General features: G+C 40.2%; 2 protein-coding genes across 7 annotated transcripts in view; one reads left to right on the top strand and one right to left on the bottom strand.

Moving 5' to 3' along the window:
- Nucleotides 1-490: 490 nt before the first annotated feature.
- On the top strand, nt 491-16,485 carry bida (BH3 interacting domain death agonist). Of its 5 annotated transcripts, none has more exons than XM_072913914.1 (4): nt 491-600; nt 1,005-1,277; nt 11,840-11,973; nt 16,073-16,485. In XM_072913914.1, the coding sequence occupies exons 2-4, from the start codon at nt 1,031-1,033 to the stop codon at nt 16,268-16,270; spliced, it is 579 nt and encodes a 192-aa protein (XP_072770015.1). In that variant the 5' UTR covers nt 491-600; nt 1,005-1,030; the 3' UTR covers nt 16,271-16,485. The 5 variants fall into 5 exon arrangements, with proteins under 5 accessions (XP_072770015.1, XP_072770014.1, XP_072770011.1 ...); XM_072913913.1 differs by lacking the exon at nt 491-600 and adding an exon at nt 655-876; XM_072913910.1 differs by lacking the exon at nt 491-600 and adding an exon at nt 655-903 and having other exon boundaries at nt 1,012-1,277.
- A 525-nt stretch (nt 16,486-17,010) lies between these two features.
- bcl2l13 (BCL2 like 13) overlaps nt 17,011-27,668 on the bottom strand; it is a 45,633-nt gene continuing 34,975 nt past the window's right edge. For both annotated transcript variants that reach the window (XM_061970191.2, XM_061970190.2), the window contains exon 7: nt 17,011-18,098. In XM_061970191.2, the coding sequence (XP_061826175.1) occupies nt 17,178-18,098 (921 nt within the window). In that variant the 3' untranslated portion in view covers nt 17,011-17,177. The remainder of the gene's footprint in view (nt 18,099-27,668) is intronic.

The following is a 27,668-nucleotide window of genomic DNA, read 5'->3' as shown; positions in this document are numbered from 1 at the left end:
GAGTACACCCAGGACAAGTCGCCACCTCATTGCAGGGCCAACACAGATAGACAGACAACATTCACACTCACATTCACACACTTGCCAATCAACCTATCCCCAGGTGCATGTCTTTGGAGGTGGGAGGAAGCCCATGCAGTCACGGGGAGGACATGCAAACTCCACACAGAAACATCCCGAGGTCGGGATTGAACTCACAACTACTCAGGACCTTCGTATTGAGAGGCAGACGCACTAACCCCTCTTACACCGTGCTGCCTAAATTGATTCATGATACAGATAAATACAATCATCATAATACAGTCATCACACAAGATAATCATCAGAGTATATACATTGAATTATTTACATTATTTACAATCCGGGGTGTGGGATGTGGAGGGTTAGGGTCAGAGAAATGGACATTGAAACAGTGTAGGTCTGACTTGGGAGGATATGTACAGCAAGTAGTGGACATAGAGAGAGAGAGAGAGAGAGATCAGAAAGCATAAGAATAAGTATCTACATTTGATTATTTACATTTGCTTCTATGTAATGTGTGGTGAAACGTCAACTTAGCAGCAAAGTGAAACAAGTTTATTGCAATTCTGCTTTCCGTGTGTAAGTATGTTACTTGCTATGATCAGACTATTTAAATACTCGAGTGAAGTAGATTAGATCCACCTACTTTATACTCAGGCTGGAGACCGACAGTGTCTCTCTCACATGTAGAGCTGCTGCTTGTATGCACGGTGCATGAAATAACTACTGAACTTCTGCGAACGCAACCACAAAAAAATGTTTCTGGGCAGAGAGGAATGTATTTCGTTCGAACTTTGACTTAGCATTAGCTAGCTAGCATCAATTTGTAAGCTAATCGCTCGCCGGGACGACTACGTAAGTAAAGGCTAGCTGCTATAGCTCGTAAGTTAGCAACGTTTTCCAACTTGTCCCGCACTTTTCACTTCTTTATAAGAGTTTAATGGCAGTTTGGCGACGGTAACTACGTGCTCCCCTTTCTCTAGCCCCCAGTGTGAGGAACTTACAGGCGATGGAGGGTTCACCCACCTTGTCCAGCGAGCAGAACGCTGCTTTGGTGGTGTTGAGCTTCCTGCATGCGGACTGCGGCAACGATGAGTTCGGCCAAGCTGTCGTTTCTTTGGGCAAAGAGCTCACTAACACTTGGGCAACATGCCGTGATGACGACGGAGCTCTTGAGATTGACGGACACCTGCCAAGCAACAGCATCGCGGCTTTCATCGACGACATAGAGCCATTAGTAGAACTTAACTGGCCTGGTGAGTCCACTGTATTTTCTTTATTTCATATCCGTATTTATGACTGACTCGCCTGTGGATGTTGTACCGATATTTACATACATGGACTAAAGCACTCAACTACACGCAGAGCCGGTTCTAGGCGTTGTGTCGTCCTAAACATTTTGTTTGTTGCTCCATTTTGGGCTTTAATAGTATTTATTCAGGGTTTCCCCAAGTTTGTCAAGATACCTGTGGCTATGGGGGCGTGGTCACTCGGACGTCGTCACATGACACCCTTTAATGATATGATTTTCTTTAAAAACGCTTGAAAAATGTATGCATCCATTTAAAACAAATCTGTTATCATTAATTAGTATTGAAATATATATTTATATCGATTTGCCATATTTTGAATTGTTTCTGATTATTGTACAATGTACTGTAACGACCTGCTGGGGTTGATGTTGTGTTCCTGAGTGGGTGGTATTCAGAGTTCCCATGGTCATGAACGTACCACGCCTGTAAGGTGATTGGCGAAGAGGGAGGAAGCGTTCGTTGTTGCGGAAATGAGGATAGAAGTTTTTTTTTTTTTGTTTGTTTTTTTTTAATTGAACAACAAACATTAGGGGTGTGGGAAAAAATTATTCGAATTCGAATCGCGATTCTCACGTTGTGCGATTCAGAATCGGTTCTCATTATTTTATTTTATTATTATTTAAAAAAATTTTTTTATTTATTTATTTATTATTTTTTTAATTAATCAATCCAACAAAACAATACACAGCAATACCATAACAATGCAATCCAATTCCAAAACCAAACCCGACCCAGCAACACTCAGAACTGCAATAAACAGAGCAATTGAGAGGAGACACAAACACGACACAGAACAAACCAAAAGTAGTGAAACAAAAATGAATATTATCAACAACAGTATCAATATTAGTAACAATTTCAACATAGCAGTAATTAAAAATCCCTCATTGACATTATCATTAGACATTTATAAAAAAAAAATAAAAAAAAGAAGAACAATAGTGTCACAATGGCTTACACTTGCATCGCATCTCATAAGCTTGACAACACACTGTGTCCAATATTTTCACAAAGATAAAATAAGTCATATTTTTGGTTCATTTAATAGTTAAAACAAATTTACATTATTGCAATCAGTTGATAAAACATTGTCCTTTACAATTATAAAAGCTTTTTACAAAAATCTACTACTCTGCTTGCATGTCAGCAGACTGGGGTAGAACCTGCTGAAATCCTATGTATTGAATGAATAGAGAATCGTTGTGAATCGGGGAAAAAAATCGTTTTTGAATCGAGAATCATGTTGAATTGAAAAAAAAAAAAATCGTTTTGAATGAACCGTGGGACACCCAAAGATTCACAGCCCTAACAAACATACATTTATAATTCACTCAACAGTCACAGCACTTTCAACAACAAGGAAAGAAAACAAAAGCAAATACAGATAGAGTATTAAATATTAAGAAATAATAATTATTTAAAAAAATAAATAATAATAATAATTTAAAAAAGGACAAAAAGAGCTACCTAAATCACTTTAAATGTTTTTAACAAATATATCAATTTAAGGGCTTTCTTACTCTCAATCATTCTCCAAGATTTGATTGATAATTGTAAACCATTAAGACAATTAGAAAATGTGGACCTTACTTTCATAAATCGAAAACATTTTGCCTGGAGCATAATAATGTTGACAAATATTTCTATGTTACAGTCGTTTATAAAAATCCCAAATTTGATCTCTTCTATGGAGAATGGGGACATCTCCACACCCTTGTTCCTCAGCCAATGTCTGATCTCCTCCCAAAACACATCTACACTCTCACATTCCACAAACAGATGATTGGCATCCTCTGCAGCTCCACAGATATAACAGCCATCAACCTCCATGTTAAATTTAAGATGAAAAAAATCCTTTGAAGCGTATATTGCATTAATAATTTTCAATTGTATTTCTTTAATTTTGGGAAGAATTGGGTCTGTAATATATATCGTCCTTATTTTCCTTAGCTCAACTTTTGTAAACTCCTCAAATCCAGCATCTTTTTCTGATGTTATTATATACTGCGTTCGTACTGTTTCTGTCCCTCGATGTCTCCGACGATAAGCGAGCTGCAGCGAGCATGACATCACAGTTGCTTCGTGTTGTTGCTCCAATTGGACTTTACCTTCTTAAAAGCCGCCACTGTCCTCTTAATATTCTCATATTTTGCAGATCGATGCCCCTGGGTATATCTGGGAAACATTAAAGTTACGTCCACATCGCAAACATGCTGACCACGCTCCACACAATCGCGTGGGTCTTGTTTACATCCGGTTTTGGCAGTGCTGTTCCGGTGGTCGAAGTTTTGTATCGGTGGGTGAGTTTTTTGTGCATCACTAGTCAATAGTGCACACACGATAGGCTATCCATTCATACAGTAACCATCTGCTGGTGGTTATTTTTTATGTTCATGAGACTTTGATTTGATGTTAGTTTTTCCCATTGTCACAAACACACCCTCCGTGCTTGCCCTGAAAGTGGATTGGCGGAGAATGAGGAAGTGTTTGCACAGGGAATTGTTAGCATAAGATTAGTAATAAAAGTTAAAAATGGCGTCAGACTTTGTGTGACTTCTTCTGGAGACTACAATACATTATGTTGCTATTTTCAAGGTGTGGCGTCTATGAATCTCGCGTGGCGGTGCGTCAAATTCAGTCACATTAAGGTGAAACCCTGCTTATTGTGTGAATATTGTGTCCGCCTTCTTCTCCCCCAGTTTTAATCCGATTGCCATGCTAATGTTAGCATGTTAATTTTTTTAGCCAATTTTGCAGCTGTACACCTCAGTCTCATATAACTTGGTATTTGACACATGCTAATTTTGTTCACAATAATAATATTATTGACTATCACCAATAAGTTATTACGTATTCATTTTTTCCAACATTTTCCCTTCTTCCAAACGTGAAGCGAACTTAATGTAAACATGTCAACGTCATGGTGTGGATGAACTATCAGTAAAATACATACAGGTAAAAGCCAGTAAATTAGAATATTTTGAAAAACTTGATTTATTTCAGTAATTGCATTCAAAAGGTGTAACTTGTACATTATATTTATTCATTGCACACAGACTGATGCATTCAAATGTTTATTTCATTTAATTTTGATGATTTGAAGTGGCAACAAATGAAAATCCAAAATTCCGTGTGTCACAAAATTAGAATATTACTTAAGGCTAATACAAAAAAGGGATTTTTAGAAATGTTGGCCAACTGAAAAGTATGAAAATGAAAAATATGAGCATGTACAATACTCAATACTTGGTTGGAGCTCCTTTTGCCTCAATTACTGCGTTAATGCGGCGTGGCATGGAGTCGATGAGTTTCTGGCACTGCTCAGGTGTTATGAGAGCCCAGGTTGCTCTGATAGTGGCCTTCAACTCTTCTGCGTTTTTGGGTCTGGCATTCTGCATCTTCCTTTTCACAATACCCCACAGATTTTCTATGGGGCTAAGGTCAGGGGAGTTGGCGGGCCAATTTAGAACAGAAATACCATGGTCCGTAAACCAGGCACGGGTAGATTTTGCGCTGTGTGCAGGCGCCAAGTCCTGTTGGAACTTGAAATCTCCATCTCCATAGAGCAGGTCAGCAGCAGGAAGCATGAAGTGCTCTAAAACTTGCTGGTAGACGGCTGCGTTGACCCTGGATCTCAGGAAACAGAGTGGACCGACACCAGCAGATGACATGGCACCCATGGGGTATTGTGAAAAGGAAGATGCAGAATGCCAGACCCAAAAACGCAGAAGAGTTGAAGGCCACTATCAGAGCAACCTGGGCTCTCATAACACCTGAGCAGTGCCAGAAACTCATCGACTCCATGCCACGCCGCATTAACGCAGTAATTGAGGCAAAAGGAGCTCCAACCAAGTATTGAGTATTGTACATGCTCATATTTTTCATTTTCATACTTTTCAGTTGGCCAACATTTCTAAAAATCCCTTTTTTGTATTAGCCTTAAGTAATATTCTAATTTTGTGACACACGGAATTTTGGATTTTCATGTGTTGCCACTTCAAATCATCAAAATTAAATGAAATAAACATTTGAATGCATCAGTCTGTGTGCAATGAATAAATATAATGTACAAGTTACACCTTTTGAATGCAATTACTGAAATAAATCAAGTTTTTCAAAATATTCTAATTTACTGGCTTTTACCTGTATATCCTAACCCTAACAATTTGTATGAAATGGACAAGCGGTAGGAAATGGATGGATGTTTCAGAGTCATATAACTTGGTACTTGAAACATTCTGATAGCATTTCAGTTCGGGTTGTGCATTTCAGCATTCACATGCAATTTCTCCTGAAATTGCATATTCTAGTTTATTATTATTATTATTGATATTATTATTATTATTATTGATATTAGACTCCAGAAGGGCCCCGACCCTAAACCTAATGTTTTGACATGAGTTTTTATGAGGCCACCCCTAACCCTTCTGCTACATTCCTGCAGTGTTTTGTTACCAGCAGGCACTCTAACAGCGCAATAAACGTGAAAAAAAATACACAGAACGTCAAAAAAAACAAACGTATCACCCTAATTTTGCCAACATCTTTATTAGCTTTGGACCAACATTCACAGAGAAATTGTGACTTTTGTGTGATCTATGTCAACTGTGGTGGCTGCCTCCAAACTTTGAATTTTAGGGATCACTTAGATGCTGTATGCAAAAGGGGTCACCAGCAACTTGACTGTCTAAGGACACGGTCTTTCTTTCATGTAGATACAACCATGATGGTTGTGTTTTATCGTGCTTTTATTGAATCGATTTTTTCTTTTTGTCTGGCGTCATGGTTTGGAGGTCTGCCATTAAAGGACAGAAACCGATTTAAGCCAAAAAATCAGGTGGTCAAGTCAACTTATTGGCGAGCACCAGCTGAGTTTGGAGTCCCTGTACACCAGGCAGGTACAGCGGGTTGCCAACTCACTTACAGCAGAAATCTTTATGGTGAGTTCCAGGGTCCCAAGATGCGGTATATGAACAGCTTTCTTCTAGCCGTAGCTATTCTTTTAAACAAATTACAGCTTTATTGCACATATTTATCTCTATTTATTTTTTATCTATTTATTCACAGGGCTCAAATTTTACCGCGGCAAGTGCTGCGACCGCCCTCGTCTTTCGCCGTAATGCCCCAAAAATTGACCAACATTTGCGGCAAGAACATGCCGTGACCGCCCTTGACTTCTTACTTGTTAATGGACGAGGGATGGAACAGTAAACGGTATAATGATCATTTGCGATGGTTGGTAATATTTTTTAATTACCGAAAAAACGTCATTTATCAATGCATTTTTGGCAACATGAAGTCGAGCGCATGCGCACTAGCGGTGTTTCGCTTGATAATCATGGCGGACCAACGACACCGACTTTGCTGCAGAGATTTCCCCTCGGAGTAAACGGAGCCAAGCGCTTGTTTTGATGTCATTTTCCCTCGCTTCCCGCCGTGTGTTTAAGAGTGCACTGCTGTGTTTAGATGGAGACAGGTGTGGACAGTATTGGAGACAGACGCACTTGTCCCCACACTAAAAGTACACAGAAAAGGAGAAAACTATTTGATGTTTTGCAGCAGGCGATGTGTCGTGAACGTTGTCACAACTTGTTTATAAAGTCTTTACTTTGTTGACTGGGATGTTCACTCGTCCTTTATTTAACTGCAAACTGTATCAGTGTTCAAATAATAATTTTGTCATCTCATCGAATTGAACGCAGGCTATGAAGATTGTTTATTCGATGTGAGAGGGATCCGTTCGGGTTTTTTTTGTTGTTGGCCAAACTGTTGTACTGAACTACTAGGGAGGTGTTGGAGAAGCTTGTTTATTAGACTTCATCTTCATTAGCCAAACTGTTTTGTGTTTTATTTTGATATCTAAAAGTAAACACCAGGTTTTTTGTTTTTTTTAATTAATTGTATTTTTTTCATGTCACAAATGTGTTACTTCAAAAATCATTCATGTGACACATTATTTTGTTAATGTGTTATTGTGTATAGTTAATTCCTATACGACTATACGCTCAAACTCTCAATGGATCTGTCCCGATACAGCATCTACATCTACATACTGTATATATGTACATAATAAAAAAAAAAAAACTCTATCAAAATGTAAAAATAAAGATAAAGGCATCATGTAATGACAAAAAGCTGACAAGTTGATATTATTAAAGAAAAAAAAATAATAATATTTGTCTATAAATATATGGATAACGTTTATCTATAGTCTTTTTATTAGACATTACAAATGACATGATGGTATTATGTTCACATTCCAACACGTGGCCATAATTGGCAGCCCTATATCTCATACATGAACACTATTTTTATCTATCTATCTATATCTATATATATATATATATATATATATATATATATATATGTGTGTATATATACAGTGGGGCAAAAAAGTATTTAGTCAGCCACCAATTGTGCAAGTTCTCCCACTTAAAATGATGACAGAGGTCTGTAATTTTCATCATAGGTACACTTCAACTGTGAGAGACAGAATGTGAAAAAAAATCCAGGAATTCTCATTGTAGGATTTTTAAATAATTTATATGCAAATTACGGTGGAAAATAAGTATTTGGTCACTTCAAACAAGGAAGATCTCTGGCTCTCACAGACCTGTAACTTCTTCTTTAAGAAGCTCTTCTGTCCTCCACTCGTTACCTGTCTTAATGGCACCTGTTTGAACTCGGTATCTGTATAAAAGACACCTGTCCACAGCCTCAAGCAGTCAGACTCCAAACTCCACTATGGCCAAGACCAAAGAGCTGTCGAAGAACACCAGGAAAATAATTGTAGACCTGCACCAGACTGTGAAGAGTGAATCTACAATAGGCAAGCAGCTTGGTGTGAAAAAATCAACTGTGGGAACAATTATCAGAAAATGGAAGACATACAAGACCACTGATAATCTCCCTCGATCTGGGGCTCCACGTAAGATCTCATCCCGTGGGGTCAAAATGATCATGAGAACCGTGAGCAAAAATCCCAGAACCACACGGGGGGACCTGGTGAATGATTGCAGAGAGCTGGGACCAAAGTAACAAAGGTTACCATCAGTAACACACTACGCCGACAGGGAATCAAATCCTGCAGTGCCAGACATGTCCCCCTGCTTAAGCCAGTGCATGTCCAGGCCCGTCTGAAGTTTGCCAGAGAGCACATGGATGATACAGCAGAGGATTGGGAGAATGTCATGTGGTCAGATGAAACCAAAATAGAACTTTTTGGTATAAACTCAACTCGTCGTGTTTGGAGGAAGAAGAATACTGAGTTGCATCCCAAGAACACCATACCTACTGTGAAGCTTGGGGGTGGAAACATCATGCTTTGGGGTTGTTTTTCTGCTAAGGGGACAGACCGACTGATCCGTGTTAAGGAAAGAATGAATGGGGCCATGTATCGTGAGATTTTGAGCCAAAACCTCCTTCCATCAGTGAGAGCTTTGAAGATGAAACGTAGCTGGGTCTTCCAGCATGACAATGATCCCAAACACACCGCCCGGGCAACGAAGGAGTGGCTCCGTAAGAAGCATTTGAAAGTCCTGGAGTGGCCTAGCCAGTCTCCAGACCTCAACCCTATAGAAAATCTGTGGAGGGAGTTGAAAGTCCGTGTTGCTTGGCGACAGCCCCAAAACATCACTGCTCTCGAGAAGATCTGCATGGAGGAATGGGCCAAAATACCAGCTACTGTGTGTGCAAACCTGGTAAAGACCTGTAGTAATCGTTTGACCTCTGTTATTGCCAACAAAGGTTATATTACAAAGTATTGAGTTGAATTATTGTTATTGACCAAATACTTATTTTCCACCATAATTTACAAATAAATTCTTTAAAAATCCTACAATGTGAATTCCTGGATTTTTTTTTCACATTCTGTCTCTCACAGTTGAAGTGTACCTATGATGAAAATTACAGACCTCTGTCATCATTTTAAGTGGGAGAACTTGCACAATTGGTGGCTGATAATAATCCCGGTGCCGAAGAAGTCTCCCATCACCAGCCTGAATGATTACCGACCAGTGGCCCTCACTCCGGTAATCATGAAGTGCTTCGAGCGACTTGTTTTCCAGCACATGAAGGACCATATCCCTCCAGACTTCGACCCCCACCAGTTCGCATACCGGGCGAACAGGTCCACAGAGGACGCCATCGCTGTTGCTCTCCACTCTGCTCTGAACCACCTGGAGCAGCAGAGCTACGTCCGGATGCTCTCTGTGGACTATAGCTCTGCCTTCAATACAATAATCCCGGACAGACTCTGCAATAAACTGGACACTCTTGGCCTCCCCCCTCTCACAAACGCCTGGATAAGGGACTTCCTAACGGACCGACCCCAGAATGTGAGACTTGGCCCGCACCTCTCATCCTCCCGCACGCTGAGCATCGGCTCCCCACAGGGCTGTGTGCTGAGCCCCCTCCTCTACTGCCTTTACACCCATGACTGCAGTCCGGCCCACAGTGACAACCTTACCGTCAAGTTCGCCGACGATACCACAGTGGTCGGGCTCATCTCCAGGGGTGACGAGGCTGCCTACAGAGAGGAGGTCCTGAAGCTGACGGCCTGGTCTTCGGAGAACAACCTCGCTCTCAACACCAACAAGACCAGAGAGATCATCGTCGACTTCAGGAGGAGCAGCACCGACCCTGCCCCCCTCTACATCAACGGCGAGCGTGTAGAGAGGGTCCACACCTTCAGGTACCTTGGAGTCCACATCTCTAATGACTTCTCCTGGACAGTCAACACCACATCAATCATCAAGAAGGCTCAGCAGCGGCTACACTTCCTTAGAGTCCTCGGGAAGTACAACCTGAAGCCTGACCTGCTGCTGACCTTCTACCGCTCGTCCATCGAGAGCCTGCTGACCTACTGTATTACGGTATGGTACGGCAGCTGCACTGCAGCAGACAGGGAGAGGCTGCAAAGAGTGGTCAAGACGGCTCAGAAGATCATCGGCCGCCCTCTCCCCTCTCTGACGGACATCTACACCTCCCGCTGCCTCAACAGAGCCAGTGCCATCATCAAGGACAGCACCCACCCTGGCTCTGACCTGTTCCACCTGCTGCCCTCTGGGAAGCGCTACAGGTGCATTAAAACCAAAACAAACAGGCTAAAGAACAGCTTCTTCCCCAGGGCCATAACCATCCTGAACGGACTGCCCCATTGTCCCTCATAACTGCCTTCTCTTCGGTGCAATAACCCATTCCACCAACCACCCTGTTTTTGTTTTGTTTTTTTCATGTATATATTCATTTCACACCATATTCATTGCACTTCTACATTTTTTATATTTTTATATATTTGCACATTGTTTTTCTAGCATGCACACATCGCACTGTATGGAATGGCCTCAATCTCGTTACCTTGCGTAACGACAATAAAGCTGATTCTGATTCTGATTCTGATTCTGACTAAATACTTTTTTGCCCCACTGTATATATATATATATATATATATATATATATGTATATGTGTGTATATATATATATATATATATATATATATATATATATATATATATATATATATATACATAACCCCGCCCACCTCAACCGACGCACGGAGGGGGGGGGTTGATGTGTGAGGGGGCAGGGTTGGGGGGGGTGGCGGGGTTTGGTGGTATATTCTAGCCCGGAAGAGTTAGGGCTTCATGGGACTCTGGGTATTTGTTCTGTTGTGTTTATGTTGTGTTACGGTGCGGATGTTCTCCCGAAATGTGTTTGTCATTCTTGTTTGGTGTGGGTTCACAGTGTGGCGCATATTTGTAACCGTGTTAAACTTGTTTATACGGCCACCCTCAGTGTGACCTGTATGTTTGTTCACCAAATATGTCTTGCAGTCACTTACGTGTGTACAGAAGCCAAATTCAACATGTGACTGGGCTGGCTCGCTGTTTGTAAAGGTTGTTGAGGGCACTAAAGACAGTGCCATCACGGCACGCCCATATTATTGTTGTTTGGGTGAAAATCGGCAGACATTCAAGAGAATGGTTGCCCTGAAATTCAGGAGTCTCCCGGAAAAATCGGGAGGGTTGGCAAGTATGACGCTGTCAAGTGCCATTCATATAAAACTCGCGGGCCGCACTAACATTAAATTTTCATATTAAGGTGCGGGCCGCAAAATAACGTCTTGCGGGCCGCAATTGGCCCGCAGGCCGCGTCTCTGAGACCCCTGCCTTAAAAGAGAGTTTTATCTCAGTCTTTTATTAACTTTTACTCTGACTCTTCTTATTGCTCATGTGACTGTTTCTTCTTTTCCTGGTCCCAAAATGGATTTTACCTTAATTTTTAGGGCGTTGAATTTTATAACTTACGGATTTAAATGAAAGAAAAATATGTTCAAAACTTTACAAAAAAAACCCAGGCCATGATCATGTGGCCTCTGTAGTGGTTGTGGGCCTGAACAACCACACGTCACTGCATCATCACAAGGTATATGAACATTGTTATGCTGCTCCTATGAAAAATATCAATCGAATAAAAGCATTGAATGAAAGTATTATTCTTTGTAGGTGGTCATGACGAAGTAGCAGCCCTGCAGGAGGTCGCCGCCAGACTGAGACAAATCAGCGACCAATTTCAGCAGCATGTTGTGGACCAGGCGGCCCGAAACCTGCACAGGAGCATCATGTCCACGCCGAGTGACGTAAGTCTGCTCTAAAGTCTCCACCACATTTTTTTATTAGACACACAAATCTCACTGCACACCACCAAACATGTCTGTTGTGTAAACGACAAGGGCAAGATCGAGATCTGTTGCCAGGTGGGAAATGACTAGTCATTGTACCAGGGTTGGACAATTAATACATTTTTGCTCTCTATTTTGTTTTTGTCTTCTCGAGTCATTATTATTTTTTGACTATTGAAGTATTTATTTCAAACCTGCACAGTACAACAACACACTTTTTTTTTTTTAACATTTTGGCAGAGACATTTATGCAAGGCTTGACATAAAAATGTTATAGAAAAAATGATTAATGGTCTGCACAATGGTTGCTACTTTTATTTGACACAGTGAAAGTATGCCTAATCAATAATCACTAAACTCAATAAAAAAAAAAGTAAGGCATATGATGGACGGAATTACAGAATTGGTCAATAAAAGGGAATCCGCTGTTAAATGCACGATATCATGGAAATTGACATAAATGTAAGTGTAATGTTGTCATTGTGAGGAGAAAGAACATTTGTTTGGGAAAATGTGTGTGTGTAAGACCGCTTATTCATCCCTGAAACTATATATATACTGCATGTATATATATTTATATATATATACAGTACATATACACACATATATATATATATATACATATATATATATATATATATATCACACATTGTATATAAAACATTGATGGAGGGTTTTGAATGTGTGTGTGTATATATATATATATATATATATATATATATATATATATATATATATATATATATATATATATATATATATATATATATATATATATATATATATATATGTGTATATGTATGTACATATGTATATGTATATATGTATATATACAGGTAAAAGCCAGTAAATTAGAATATTTTGAAAAACTTGATTTATTTCAGTAATTGCATTCAAAAGGTGTAACTTGTACATTATATTTATTCATTGCACACAGACTGATGCATTCAAATGTTTATTTCATTTAATTTTGATGATTTGAAGTGGCAACACATGAAAATCCAAAATTCCGTGTGTCACAAAATTAGAATATTACTTAAGGCTAATACAAAAAAGGGATTTTTAGAAATGTTGGCCAACTGAAAAGTATGAAAATGAAAAATATGAGCATGTACAATACTCAATACTTGGTTGGAGCTCCTTTTGCCTCAATTACTGCGTTAATGCGGCGTGGCATGGAGTCGATGAGTTTCTGGCACTGCTCAGGTGTTATGAGAGCCCAGGTTGCTCTGATAGTGGCCTTCAACTCTTCTGCGTTTTTGGGTCTGGCATTCTGCATCTTCCTTTTCACAATACCCCAAACCATCACCCAACCATGCAAATTTTGCATTTCCTTTGGAAATCGAGGTCCCAGAGTCTGGAGGAAGACAGGAGAGGCACAGGATCCACGTTGCCTGAAGTCTAGTGTAAAGTTTCCACCATCAGTGATGGTTTGGGGTGCCATGTCATCTGCTGGTGTCGGTCCACTCTGTTTCCTGAGATCCAGGGTCAACGCAGCCGTCTACCAGCAAGTTTTAGAGCACTTCATGCTTCCTGCTGCTGACCTGCTCTATGGAGATGGAGATTTCAAGTTCCAACAGGACTTGGCGCCTGCACACAGCGCAAAATCTACCCGTGCCTGGTTTACGGACCATGGTATTTCTGTTCTAAATTGGCCCGCCAACTCCCCTGACCTTAGCCCCATAGAAAATCTGTGGGGTATTGTGAAAAGGAAGATGCAGAATGCCAGACCCAAAAACGCAGAAGAGTTGAAGGCCACTATCAGAGCAACCTGGGCTCTCATAACACCTGAGCAGTGCCAGAAACTCATCGACTCCATGCCACGCCGCATTAACGCAGTAATTGAGGCAAAAGGAGCTCCAACCAAGTATTGAGTATTGTACATGCTCATATTTTTCATTTTCATACTTTTCAGTTGGCCAACATTTCTAAAAATCCCTTTTTTGTATTAGCCTTAAGTAATATTCTAATTTTGTGACACACGGAATTTTGGATTTTCATTTGTTGCCACTTCAAATCATCAAAATTAAATGAAATAAACATTTGAATGCATCAGTCTGTGTGCAATGAATAAATATAATGTACAAGTTACACCTTTTGAATGCAATTACTGAAATAAATCAAGTTTTTCAAAATATTCTAATTTACTGGCTTTTACCTGTATATATGTATATATGTATGTATATATGTATATATGTATATATGTATGTATATATGTATATATGTATGTGTATATATATATGTATATATATATATGTATATATATATATATATACATACATATATACATACATATATATATATATATACATACGTATACATACATATGTATACATACATACATACATACAGAACTTGAATACACCTCACGGTGATGCTTGGACACGTCATCAGTGATAAACCCGGGGTCATAGGGTGTTTCGGGTCTTTAATCATCAGACACCCTCGCCCGGGCGACCCAGCCGGGGGTGATCAGACCCCGGCCTGTGTCCAAGTAGCGCACCACGGATCCCCCCTACGGATCCACAGCCACCGGGAGGCCTTTTCTGCGGCCTCTAGGATGTTCTTGGTGGCTTTTCTCGACTGCAGTCCTCTAATGCCAAGGATTCTGAACACACGCTGTAGTAAGTGACCAGCAAAACCCCTGCACCCAATTTCGACTGGTTCACAGCGGGCTCTCCAGCCGTTACTCCGACACTCTACAGTGAGCTCAGCGTATTTGGCCCTCTTACGCTCATTTGCTTCGTCAATTCGCTCCTCCCAGGGGACAGTCAGCTCCAGTAGCACCACTTGCTTGGTTGACTCCGATGTTAACACCATGTCTGGGCGGAGTGACGTGGTAGCGATATTGGCCGGGAACTTATATACAATACATATATATATACATACATATATATATACATACATATATATATACATACATACATATATATATATATATACATACATACATACATAGATATACATATATATATATATATACATATACATATATACATATATATACATATATACATACATATATATACATATATATACATACATACATACATTATATATATATATATATATATATATATATATATATATATATATATATATATATATATATATATATATATGATAGATGGATAGATAGTTTGGACACACCTTCTCATTCAATGCGTTTTCTTTATTTTCATGACTATTTACATTGTAGATTGTCACTGAAGGCATCACAACTATTAATAAACGCGTGGAATAGCCACCCTTTGCTCTGATTACTGCTTTGCACACTCTTGGCATTCTCTCGATGAGCTTCAAGCACACCTGTGAAGTGAAAACAATTTCAAGTGACTCCCTCTTGAATGTGGAGTACATAACTCCACATGTGTTCATTCATAGTTTTGATGCCTTCAGTGACAATCTACAATGTAAATAGTCATGAAAATAAAGAAAACACATTGAATGAGGTGTGTCCAAACCTTTGGCCTGTACTGTATGTATAACGTGTGTGTGTGTGTGTATATACATAGATATATACACGTACACACTTAGTGTGTATAAAAAAATATTCATGAAGGGTTCTGAAGTTGTTTTACAAGGCTTTGAAGGCAACATAGGGGACTCCCATTAGCCGCAACTTGTTTTTTATCTTTAGAATCAGAAAAAAGAAAAGACACGTGTGCTTGTTTCTCATGATTGTGAATGATGGGCAAAATTAAAAAAAATAAAGTGCAGTTCCCCCTCAACTATTGGGAAATCTTGAAGATAACGATGACCAGAGAGGAATTAAATTGTGTTTCTCATCTTCTTTATCAAAGTGCTGTCACTCGCAACTTACTTTGGCCCCATTGTGGATTATTTTTCAGTCGTCAGTAAGTCACCGACATGTGGATTTTTTTGGGCCCTTGATTCCGCGGAATGATATGCAGGGAATGTGTCAACTAGTTTGTTAGGCTCAATGCTGGGCTGTTCAATGTCCAAAAAAACCCAATTTGTACAAAAGCCAAGACTCTGCAGTACTAAGGCAACCACGTTGTATATACTGACTGCTCTACCCATTGTCGTTTTGCAGCAGTGGCTTGACCTCCTCACTGTCGAAGTGCAGAGGGTGATGAGGCAGGGCGTGGGCCTGGAGCAGCTGCCGCAGGAGAAGGTCATCATGGCCCTCAGCCTCACCTTGGTGAAGCAGGTGTGCAAACACGCCCCGCGACTGCTCGGAAGCCTCTTTAGGGTGGCGCTGCGGTGCGTCAGCCCTCCGACATCACTGTGAATCGAATAAATGTTTACTGGGAAAAAAACAGGAATGTGAACAAAACGTTTTTGAATGCCAAGTCTTATTTTGAAAACAGTAGGTTGTGTTAAGTTGAATTTTTTGATTTTGAACTCCGAACTTATTTTTGTTTAAAAGTTGTTTCAGGTAAAAAAAAAAGAACAAAAATGTACTGTATGCATGTTATTACCTCTGCTTTGTTGAAATAAATGTTTTGGAATCAAACACATTCCCACCTTCTTTATTCTCAAGAGCGTCTTGTAGGAAATTCAAGGTACAAAGTTTGATGGAACATTCACTTGATTTTTACTGAGAAAAAATTGCCATAGACATGAACCTCGGGAGTGTTAATTGTTGGACATTTGCTTGTTGTGCATAAATAAAAGGGACAGCAAATATCAAGGAAAAACAACTTAATTATACAGTTGTTAATGTGGCATAATTATATTAACACTGCAGCCAATAATTGACTTGATTTCATTTACTTAAAAATACTATTTATTTACATTGTGCTGCAGTTTCCTTTAATAAATGACTTAAAGTAGGGTAGCATTTATATGCAACGTAAAATATAATTTCCTACTTTCCATTTTGGCATTCAAACCGTGTAATGGAAAATGACGCCTATGTCTTTGAGTAAAAAAAAAGACACTCAAGAAAGCAAAAGCAGGAGAGGTGGGCTTTGAACATCAGACAGGAAGTGCATTTAATTCCCTTTTTCTGGGCTTGCATCTGCTGTGAAGGATGTGGATGAGGAGAGGTCAAGGTTCAAGTGAGAGGCATTGTCCTGGACTGGAGACCTTCAAAAGCAGCCCCCCTGCAATCTTCAGTGAACTAAGTACTTGGATTTCTAGCGTAACATCCTTTCACGCGTACACTAACCCCCCGAGAAGGAACTACGTCTATACTACTTCCTCTTGTATCTGATGACACCGTACGCCATGACGGCAGCAAGGAGCACCAGGGTTGCTCCTCCACAGAGCAGAACCTGGAGCTCTGACGCTGGGTCTGGCTGCGCCTCGGTCTCCTCGGTGGCGACCTGTGCGGCAGGTACCTCCGACTCGCTCGCGGACTCTGGCTCCTGCAGAGTGGGCAATCTTACTGGCTCCAAGTGTGCTTCAGGATCTGTGGACGCTGCTGGGGATGGGGGCATACCCTCAGTAGACAGCCATTTTGGCTCAGGCTCTGGTTCTACTGCAGGAACGGGTAACGGTGCTGCAGGTTCCGGAGGGGGAGCAAAGGCTTCCAGGACCGGAGGAGGAAGCTGTGGTTCTATAGAGATGAGGGAAGGTTCTGTTGACGTCTCTAAGACAACGACAGGTTCTTCTAGAGAGATCAGAGAGGCAGGTGCTGCGGATTCTACCTCTGACGTCGCAGGAGCTGCGGTCATCTGGCTACTAATTTCCTCCCGGAGCTGAGCGAGCTCGCTCTCCGTACCTAAAACGCTCATCATGCTCTCCTCTATGGCTCCGCCTTCGTCCAGCAGCTCGGCTTCCTCGCGCTCCACGTGGACGATGTCCGAGTTGGAGGAGTTGTTCTCGCTGCGCTCCTCGGCCAGAGCCGCGCCCTCGTTGCTGTCCAGGCTCTTGATGTCCTCGGGGTCCATCGCGCACACCTGCGCCCACGACTCGTGGCCGGCCAGCGACACGGGTAAGCTCTCTGTCTGCCAGGAGCTGAGCCCGCTGCTGTTGTCGCCCGTGCACAGCAGAGACGACGGAGGGCTCAGCTGATCAGGCGCTTGATCCCCCGACAGGATGTAGATGTCGTTGCTGTCTTCAGCGATGGCAACGCTCTGCTCCTCTTCTGAACCCAGTCCAAATATTTCACCCTGTAGGCGGCACATAAACACATCATTGCAGTCAACAAGCAGACTATGCCATCAATGGTCACTCACTCATTAATATAGTCAACAGACGCGTGTGTGTGTACGTTCTTCTATTGCCACCCTTCTTGAGACATCAACAAGGAAAAGTACCTTCCATATGAGGACCAGTGAACCCGTTAGGCCATAAATCATGGTCCCAATACGGAAAACCATTGCATCTTATAGAGAATGTCTCATTTGCACCCCTGGTGGTGAAATCTATCAAAATTAGGGTGGTACCAAAAAGGAGGGATTTTTCAAATTGACTGTGTGTCGGTTTTAAAAGTGCTCCCCCTCTGATCAACATATGAAATAACAAGTGTGTGTAAGAATTGAAATGCGCCCCATTTGGCCAAAATTTATTTGAAAAATTAAATAAATATGTACCGTATTTTTTGGACTATAAGTCGCAGTTTTTTTCATAGTTTGGCCGGGCTCCAGTGCGATTTATATATGTTTTTTTCCTTCTTTATTATGCATTTTCGGCAGGTGCGACTTATACTCCGGTGCGACTTATACTCCGAAAAATACGGTATATAGAGACATACTGTTATGAAGTAAATGAAGATTAGAAACCAATTATAAACAAATAATTTGAAAAAAATACAAAAAAATAAAAGCTTACCTTTTTTATATTTGCATAGTATGTATATATTATTAATGTTGTAAATACAAATCTTTATATATCTAGAATGGGTGGTCCTAAAGAGGTAGGCATTTTTCGGAGGTCTCAAGAAGGTAACAAATACAAGGATGTGTGTGTGTGTGAGAGAGAGATCCAATCTGATACAAAAACAGCAATGCCAATATGGCAAAATTTTTGTGCACATACATTTTTGTCACATTTTGCCTCGTGAGAGGGGCAAAATATTACAATCAGGGGCTCTAGGCGCTTGTACAGTTTGAAGATTTTCTTTTCTGTCATTTAAATATGTAAGTTATATACAGTACAGGCCAAAAGTTTGGACACACCTTCTCATTCACAACACAATGATGGTCCCAACCCCATTGATAAAGCAAAACATTCCACTAATCACCCTGATAATTATTATTATTATTATTAGCCTTTATTTAACCAGGTAAAATCCCATTGAGATAAAAGATCTCTTTTCCAAGGGAGACCTGGCCAAGAGGGCAGCAGCAAGGTTACATTTAAAACAGTAAACAAATACATAAAACATCACATTTACAACATTAAAACTTGCTCACATGACACATGTGCATACAGACAAGGTAGACTGCAGTCCTTTCACAGAAGCTTTAAACTCATTCAACGTAACTAGGGTTTGAAGTTTAATATTGGATTGTAGGTTATTCCAAGCCTTCGGTGCTGAAAACCTAAATGCTTTCTTGCCCATAATGCACACCATTTCATGTGACTACCTCTTGAAGTTCATCGAGAGAATGCCAGGAGTGTGCAAAGCAGTAATCAGAGCAAAGGGTGACTATTTTAAAGAAACTAGAATATAAAACATATTTTCAGTTATTTTACCTTTTTTTATTAAGTACATAACTCCACATGTGTTCATTCATAGTTGTGATGCCTTCAGTGACAATCTACAATGTAAATAGTCATGAAAATAAATAAAACGCATTGAATGAGAAGGTGTGTCCAAACAAATTTATTATGAAATAAATATAGGAATACAAGTAAAACCATAAGGTTGCTTGAATCAAATTAAGAACATCAAAGACTATTTACAGCCCCTATCAAAATTTCTAGATGGTTCGTTCCACCTGGCTAGCAGCAAACTTGGCTTGGAGCACTTAACTCAACGCAGACGTCACAACATCATCAAAACATTCACACACAGCACCACATTTTGGAGTAGAAAAGTAATACATTATCTAGCACAGGAGAAAGTTGTGTACAAGTTTCACTTTTGCATCTCATTGCACATTACTGTGGTTGCGTTCAAAGCCCCCTGATTAAAGTGAGAAACCGAGGCGTCACTAGCTTTTAAAGACTTAAGTGAAATGAAGTGAATTATATTTATATAGCGCTTTTCTCGAGAGATTCAAAGCGCTTTACATAGTAAAACCCATTATCTACATCTTTAAGCTACATTTATACCAGTGTGGGTGGCAATGGGAGCAGATGGGTAAAGTGTCTTGCCCAAGGACACAGCGGCAGTGACTAAGATGGCGGAAGCGGGGATCGAACCAGGAGCATTTAAGTTGCTGGCACGACCGGAGCCTATCCCAGGAGATGCACTAATAGTAATAAAAACATCATAATAATGATGTATTATTATGATACATATTATCCACTGATGATAATCTTATAAATGGTCAATGGGTTATACTTGTAAAGACACTATTTCCACCTTCACACACTGATGGCGGCAGCAGCCATGCAAGGTCCTAACCACCATCAGGAGCAAGGGTGAAGTGTCTTGCTCAAGGACACAACGGACGTGACTAGGATGGGAGAAGCCGGGGATCGAACCAGGAACCCTCGGGTTGCTGACACGGACGCTCTCCCGACCAATTCTGTGCATGGATGGAGTTTTAATTCTCTTTAAAGCCGTCGTCCCACTGTAGCGCTGTTCTTCATGCCTTAATTCAGTCTTGCATGGCACCAAGTGGAAAGAAACCACTAACCCACTACACAGCAATCTGTGCCCTTTTATTATGTAACAATCATATCATGCAATCCTGCGGGGACAAGTGAATGACACGGCTCAGTTTGCCAAAGCCAGAAGCAGGCAGTTGCTGCTGCTGCAATGATTGCACATTGAGCTGAAGCTATCAATCAGAAGGTCTCGCGTGACTATGATGTATTAAATAACCATAGTACAGATACAATATTTAAATCATGTTCATTTGCTCTTGTAAATAAAGGACTACAAGTCTACTGATAAACTGCTATTGCAAATAAATACTATACCAAAAAAAAATTACTTGGAATGCACATTAGCATAACAGTGCTGTGTTCAGTGCAAACTAGCAGTACAGATGACAGGGACGCCATTTCAACGCCATTTCTTACTGAAGGTGTTTGGCGTGAATAACATACTGACAATATGCTTGCTACAGTTGGTACATGCTGCTTATGACAATGCATTGAACAATGCTGCACGTGTTGACCCTGTTGTGTCTCAAATTTTATGTCGACAAAAGCGGTCGACCATGTACAGAACAGGCCAAAAGTTAGGACACACACTGCAAAAAGTGAAGTGTTCAAGAACAAGAAACTGAACAAAGCTAAATTATCTGCCAATAGAACAAGAACATTTGGCTTGTCAAGACTTTCCAAAACAAGTAAAATTAGCTAACCTCAATGAACCCAAAAATACCTTAAAATAAGTATATTCTCACTAATAAGAACTGTACTACTTTATGAGTACGTATCTTCTATTGTTTCATTGAAAATAAAACAGCAAAGTCCATTTGGCTGGTATCTGTTTTAATATGAGACAATTGTGTCAAAGTCATGATTTTTTTTTTCATGCTTGAAATAAGAAATTATTACTTTAAGAAAGCAGTTTTATACTTCAGTGTTGATGACACAGCTTTGCAAAAGCTCATATTCTAGTTTCAAGCATGTTTTACTCAATATAGGTCATAAAATCTCAGCAACAAGCTGCAATATCTTACTGAGATAATTTAGGACCAAAACACTTAAAACAAGTAAAACACTAACATAAAATCTGCTTAGTGAGAAGAATTATTATAGACAGAAAATAAGCAAATATCACCCTAACTTTGAGATATTTAATCTTACTTAGATTTCAGTTTTTGCAGTGCACCGTCTCCTCATTCAAATGCGTTTTCTTTATTTTCATGACTATTTACATTGTAGATTGTCACTGAAGGCATCAAAACAATGAATGAACACGTGGAGTTATGTACTTAACCAAAAAAGGTGAAATAACTGAAAACATGTTTTATATTCTAGTTTCTTCAAAATAGCCACCCTTTGCTCAGATTACTGCTTTGCACACTCTTGGCATTCTCTCGATGAGCTTCAAGAGGTAGTCACCTGAAATGGTTTTCACTTCACAGTAGGGATGTCCCGATCCAGGTTTTTGCACTTCCGATCCGATACCGATATTGTTTTTGCACTTCCGATCCGATACCGATACTGACCGATACCGATACAGACCGATACTGGCCTATCCGAGCATGTATTAAAGTTTAAAGTTATTTAGCCTACGGGACGGCGTGGCGCAGTGGAAGAGTGGCCGTGTGCAACCCGAGGGTCACTGGTTCAATCCCCATTCTATCTCATGTCCGTTGTGTCCTGAGCAAGACACTTCACCCTTGCTCCTGATGGGTGCTGGTTAGCGCCTTGCATGGCAGCTCCCTCCATCAGTGTGTGAATGTGTGTGTGAATGGGTAAATGTGGAAGTAGTGTCAAAGCGCTTTGAGTACCTTGAAGGTAGAAAAGCGCTATACAAGTACAACCCATTTATCATTTATTTATTACTTAGTTGTCAGAATCATGTTGAAAAGGGTTTTAGTACTCTTGATAAAAACTAGCCAGCTGAATTAGGGGAGTGGTTGGTAACAGGAAACTGACCTGTTTATTCAAGGATAAACACAAAATAAACAAAATTATACATGACAAACAGAAATGGCATCATTGAACTAGGGCTGGGCGATATGGCCTTTTTTTAATATTGCGATATTTCAAGGCCATATTGCGATACACGATATATATCTCGATATTTTGCCTTAGCCTTGAATGAACACTTGATGCATATAATCACAGCAGTATGATGATTCTGTGTTTTGATTGATTGATTGAGACCTTTATTAGTAGATTGCACAGTGAAGTACATATTCCGTACAATTGACCACTAAATGGTAACACCCGAATAAGTTTTTCAACTTGTTTAAGTCGGGGTCCACTTAAATTGATTCATGATACAGATATATACTATCAGATATATACTATCATCATAATACAGTCATCACACAAGATAATCACATTGAATTATTTACATTATTTACAATCCGGGGTGTGGAGGGGGGCGCCGGATGTAAGTGTCAAAAAGACAGCCAAAAGAGTTTGATATGAGAATAAATCTAAAGTTAAAATATAGGGTAGAAATGCACCCATTTGCAGGAAATGTAGTCTTGATTTTCAAAATTGTCTTTAAGGCTTGCATGTCTACATTAAAACATTCTTCTTCATACTGCATTAATATATAAATAAATGGGTTGTACTTGTATAGCGCTTTTCTACCTTCAAGGTACTCAAAGCGCTTTGCACTACTTCCACATTTACCCATTCACACACACATTCACACACTGATGGAGGGAGCTGCCATGCAAGGCGCTAACCAGCACCCATCAGGAGCAAGGGTGAAGTGTCTTGCTCAGGACACAACGGACATGACGAGGTTGGTGCTAGGTGGGGATTGAACCAGGGACCCTCGGGTCGCGCACAGCCACTCTTCCACTGCGCCACGCCGCTACTTTTAAACTTTCATGCAGAGAAGGAAATCACAACTAAAAAAAATCACAAATTTTTTCATACGGTGTTGATGTGGAAATGTTTGCCTCTGCATTTTGATGGTGTGGACGTGTGGCACCGAACGGAGATAAGCGTCTCGACAGACGTTACAATATTTGAACAATGATGACGAAAACTGTTTTCTCTGTCGTGTCCGTGTGTCGAAAATTGTTATGCGCTTATTTTTTTTATTTGATTTTGTGCGTGGCATATAATTGCTATGTGCAGAGGAGGCAGAGGGAACGTTGGTCACACGGCTGCGCTAGCATCACAGCTAACGTTAGCCATGCTGCTACCTCTCTGCTCGGGGAGAGCGTATACGTATGTGACGTATGACGTGACAGTATGTGACGTGTGTAAGAAGGTGCGCTTGCTGTCTGTGAGAGGGAGACACAGGAAAGAGTGAGAAGAGCCTGTCGTGTAATGCCAGCAGCTAAAAGCAACTGCGTGAGAATCCACAGACCTGTGGATGTGTTGAAGGTGTGCTGGAAAATGCGGAACGGAAATTAGGGAGCAGCAGAAAAGTGGAATGTATTATTTAAATAGGTGCGTTGGAAAACAGGGACCGGAGTTTTTTTTTTTAAAACTGGATCTGGATCGGCATTTTCCCATGCCTTGCCGATACGCATTTTTTGGCAAATATCGGCGGCCGATCCGATCCAAATATCGGATCGGGACACCCCTACTTCACAGGTGTCATAGTTTTGATGCCTTCAGTGACAATCTACAATGTAAATAGTCATGAAAATAAAGAAAATGCATTGAAATGAGAAGGTGTGTCCAAACTTTTGGCCTGTACTGTATGTCGACGTCAACTTAAGCGAGCACTTTTTAGTGATAAGAACACAAAAGCTGGACCCACTATATCTGATAATGTTTCCAGAAAGCATAGTAGAAGTAGGGATGTAACGATATGAAAATCACGGTTATTCTAACCAAAATGATCATTATAATTGTGGTATTGTTGAACGTGCTCAAAAAGTACTTGTGCACACACTGAAATCTTTATACCAAGTCCTCCGAAAAAATTAAAAAAACATACTTTCCTTGGCAGAAGAAAACATTCAATAATGTTCTGGCTTCTTATTATCCATCCATCCATCCATCCATCCATCCATCCATCCATTTTCTACCGCTTGTCTCTTTTGGGTTTGCGGGGGATGCTAGAGCCTAACTCAGCTGCATTCGGGCGGAAGGCGGCGTACACCCTGGACAAGTCGCCACCTCATTACAGGGCCAACACAGATAGACAGACAACATTCACACTCACATTCACACACTAGGGCCAATTTAGTGTTGCCAATCAACCTATCCCCAGGTGCATGTCTTTGGAGGTGGGAGGAAGCCGTAGTACCCGGAGGGAACCCACGCAGTCACGGGGAAAACATGCAAACTCCACACAGAAAGATCCCGAGCCCGGGATTGAACTCAGGACTACTTAGGACCTTCGTATTGTGAGGCACATGCACTAACCCCTGTTCCACCATGCTGCTTAAAATCCATACTACTTTAAATATATTATCTTCTTCCGTGTTAATGTGTAAAGGTTTTAGAAGAGTGTTACTCAATGCTACAGTTGTGCCTTGTTTATCGCTGTGAATTGGTTCCAAACATGGGAGCAATAAATTAATTTCCACAAAGTAGTAATTATTCATTATAAATCAAATATTTTCTAGTAAGGGCATAAAGTAACTGTTTATGACTTTCTAAATACATTTTTGAACATCATGAGAACCTTCTAGACTTAAATTACACCCCAAAAATTGTATAATATGCTTTAAAAATGATGCAATTTGGTGAACTAGCGATGTGGCGAGAAACAACCGTTAAGACAAAACAGGTGTTTGTAATGGGGTAAGACGATAATCTGTTTTGTATTCAAGTTGGCAATTAAGCTTGCTAGCGAATAGCATGCTTGCTGCCTCTCCAGGAAATTAACAGTGCCATATCGCCGTAAGTTATTCAAATCAATCACGGTTTTACGATAATTATATTTTAAAAGGTAATGCCAACCCTCTGTAATTTTACCGCAGTTTATAATTATGACATTAATCATTTCATCCCTAAGTAGTAGCAATCATAACGCTTGACGGGACCTCGCCCATCCACATAACATGGGATCAACGCAAGTAAGTACGGTAAACTTTTTTTTTTTAGATTTCCTGGGTGGCACAGTGGATAACTCAGGAAGTGACCCACACATAGCTTAAGGGTGTAATTATCATAATTCATGTCAATTATGATCAAAAAGTGACCATGTGGAGTCGAGTTATTAATGTTTACATTTTTGTGGCAAATCGTCAGACTGCACATTAAAGTTTGTTGTCATGCCTATTAATGGCACAGGCTAAAATACATCGTGATTTTTCATTCTATATCCGTTTAGTATCCCTGATTGTTATTTGGGCTTCACTGGTCAAATACCACAGGAGGAGTTTGTCAAAAAATTACAACTGGTTTTCGCCCAAAATGGCTGGTCCAAACTAGGGATGTCCGATAATATCGAACTGCTTTAAAATTTAATAATCGGAAATTATCTGTATCGGTTTTAACATTATCGATATCGGTTTGTAAAAGTAAAATGTATGACTTTTTAAAACGCCGCTGTGTACACGGACGTAGAGGGAAGTACAGAGCGCCGATAAACCTTAAAGCCACTACCTTTGCATGCCGGCCAAGTCACATAATATCTACGGCTTTTCACACACACACAAGTGAATGCAAGGCATACTCGGTCAACAGCCATACAAGTCACACAGAGGGTGTCCGTATAAACAACTTTAACACTGTTACAAATATGCGCCACACTGTGAACCCACACCAAACAAGAATGACAAACACATTTCGGGAGAACATCCGCACCGTAACACAACATAAACACAACAGAACAAATACCCAGAACTCCTTGCAGCACTAACTCTTCCGGGACGCTACAATATACACCCCCGCTACCCACTACTCCCCCACCTCAACCCCGCCCCCGCTAACCCGCCCACCTCAACCTCCTAATGCTCTCTCAGGGAGAGCATGTCCCAAATTCCAAACTGCTGTTTTGAGGCATGTTAAAAAAAATAATGCACTTTCTGACTTAAATAATAAATATGGCAGTGCCATGTTGGCACTTTTTTCCATAGCTTGAGTTGAAGTTGTTCTCTTATTTTGGAAAACCTTGTTACATTGTTTAATGCATCCAGCGGGGCATCACAACAAAATTAGGCATAATAATGTGTTAATTCCACAACTGTATATATCGGTATCGGTTGATATCGGTATTGGTAGTTAAGAGTTGGACAATATCGGAATATCGGATATCGGCAAAAAAGCCATTATCGGACATCTGGAGTCCAAACCAAAATGGGCAACTTCCTGTTTGCAACTTTTTGTTTCACCTTTCATGACAGACGTCTACACCAGGGGTCGGGAACCTTTTTGGCTGAAAGAGCCATGAAAGCCAAATATTTTAAAATTTATTTCCGTGAGAGCCATATAATATTTTTTAACACTGAATACCGGTACAACTAAATGCATGCATTTTTAAGTAATACCAACATTCTTAGAGTACAATAAGTCTCTTATTCATTTTAATAACATTGTTATTCTGAAGCTAACCAATAATAAATAAAATACTTCTTACCAATAATGCGACTTCTTGAACAGGTGCGGTAGAAAATGGATGAATGGATTAAAATCCATGAGAATGTTTTATATTTTTACCATTATTTTTAACACTATGATTACCAGCGGAATTATTCATTACTTATCATGTTAAGCAATGTCAGCTAAGATTTATCTGAGAGCCAGATGCAGTCATCAAAAGAGCCATAGGTTCCCTACCCCTGGTCGACACCAAATTTGGTGACAATGGGCTGATTTAAATACAAAATATTTATATAGAGGGCGCTACTGAGTATAGTCTTTAAAGGTTAATATTCAGGACTCTTGAAATATAAAATTTTCCACAGTGCCTGTCGCACTTCAAATTTTTGCTGAGTTTTAATGCATGTTAAAGCCCTCAATAATGCACAGAATTATAACATAGCAGTTGCCAAACAGCCTTCACAGTGCTATCG

This window comes from Nerophis lumbriciformis, linkage group LG10 (assembly GCF_033978685.3).
Source record: "Nerophis lumbriciformis linkage group LG10, RoL_Nlum_v2.1, whole genome shotgun sequence".
In the NCBI taxonomy this organism is placed as follows: Eukaryota; Metazoa; Chordata; class Actinopteri; order Syngnathiformes; family Syngnathidae; genus Nerophis; species Nerophis lumbriciformis.
Note: the sequence above shows the minus strand (reverse complement) of the source record. Positions and strands in the feature narration are given on the sequence as shown.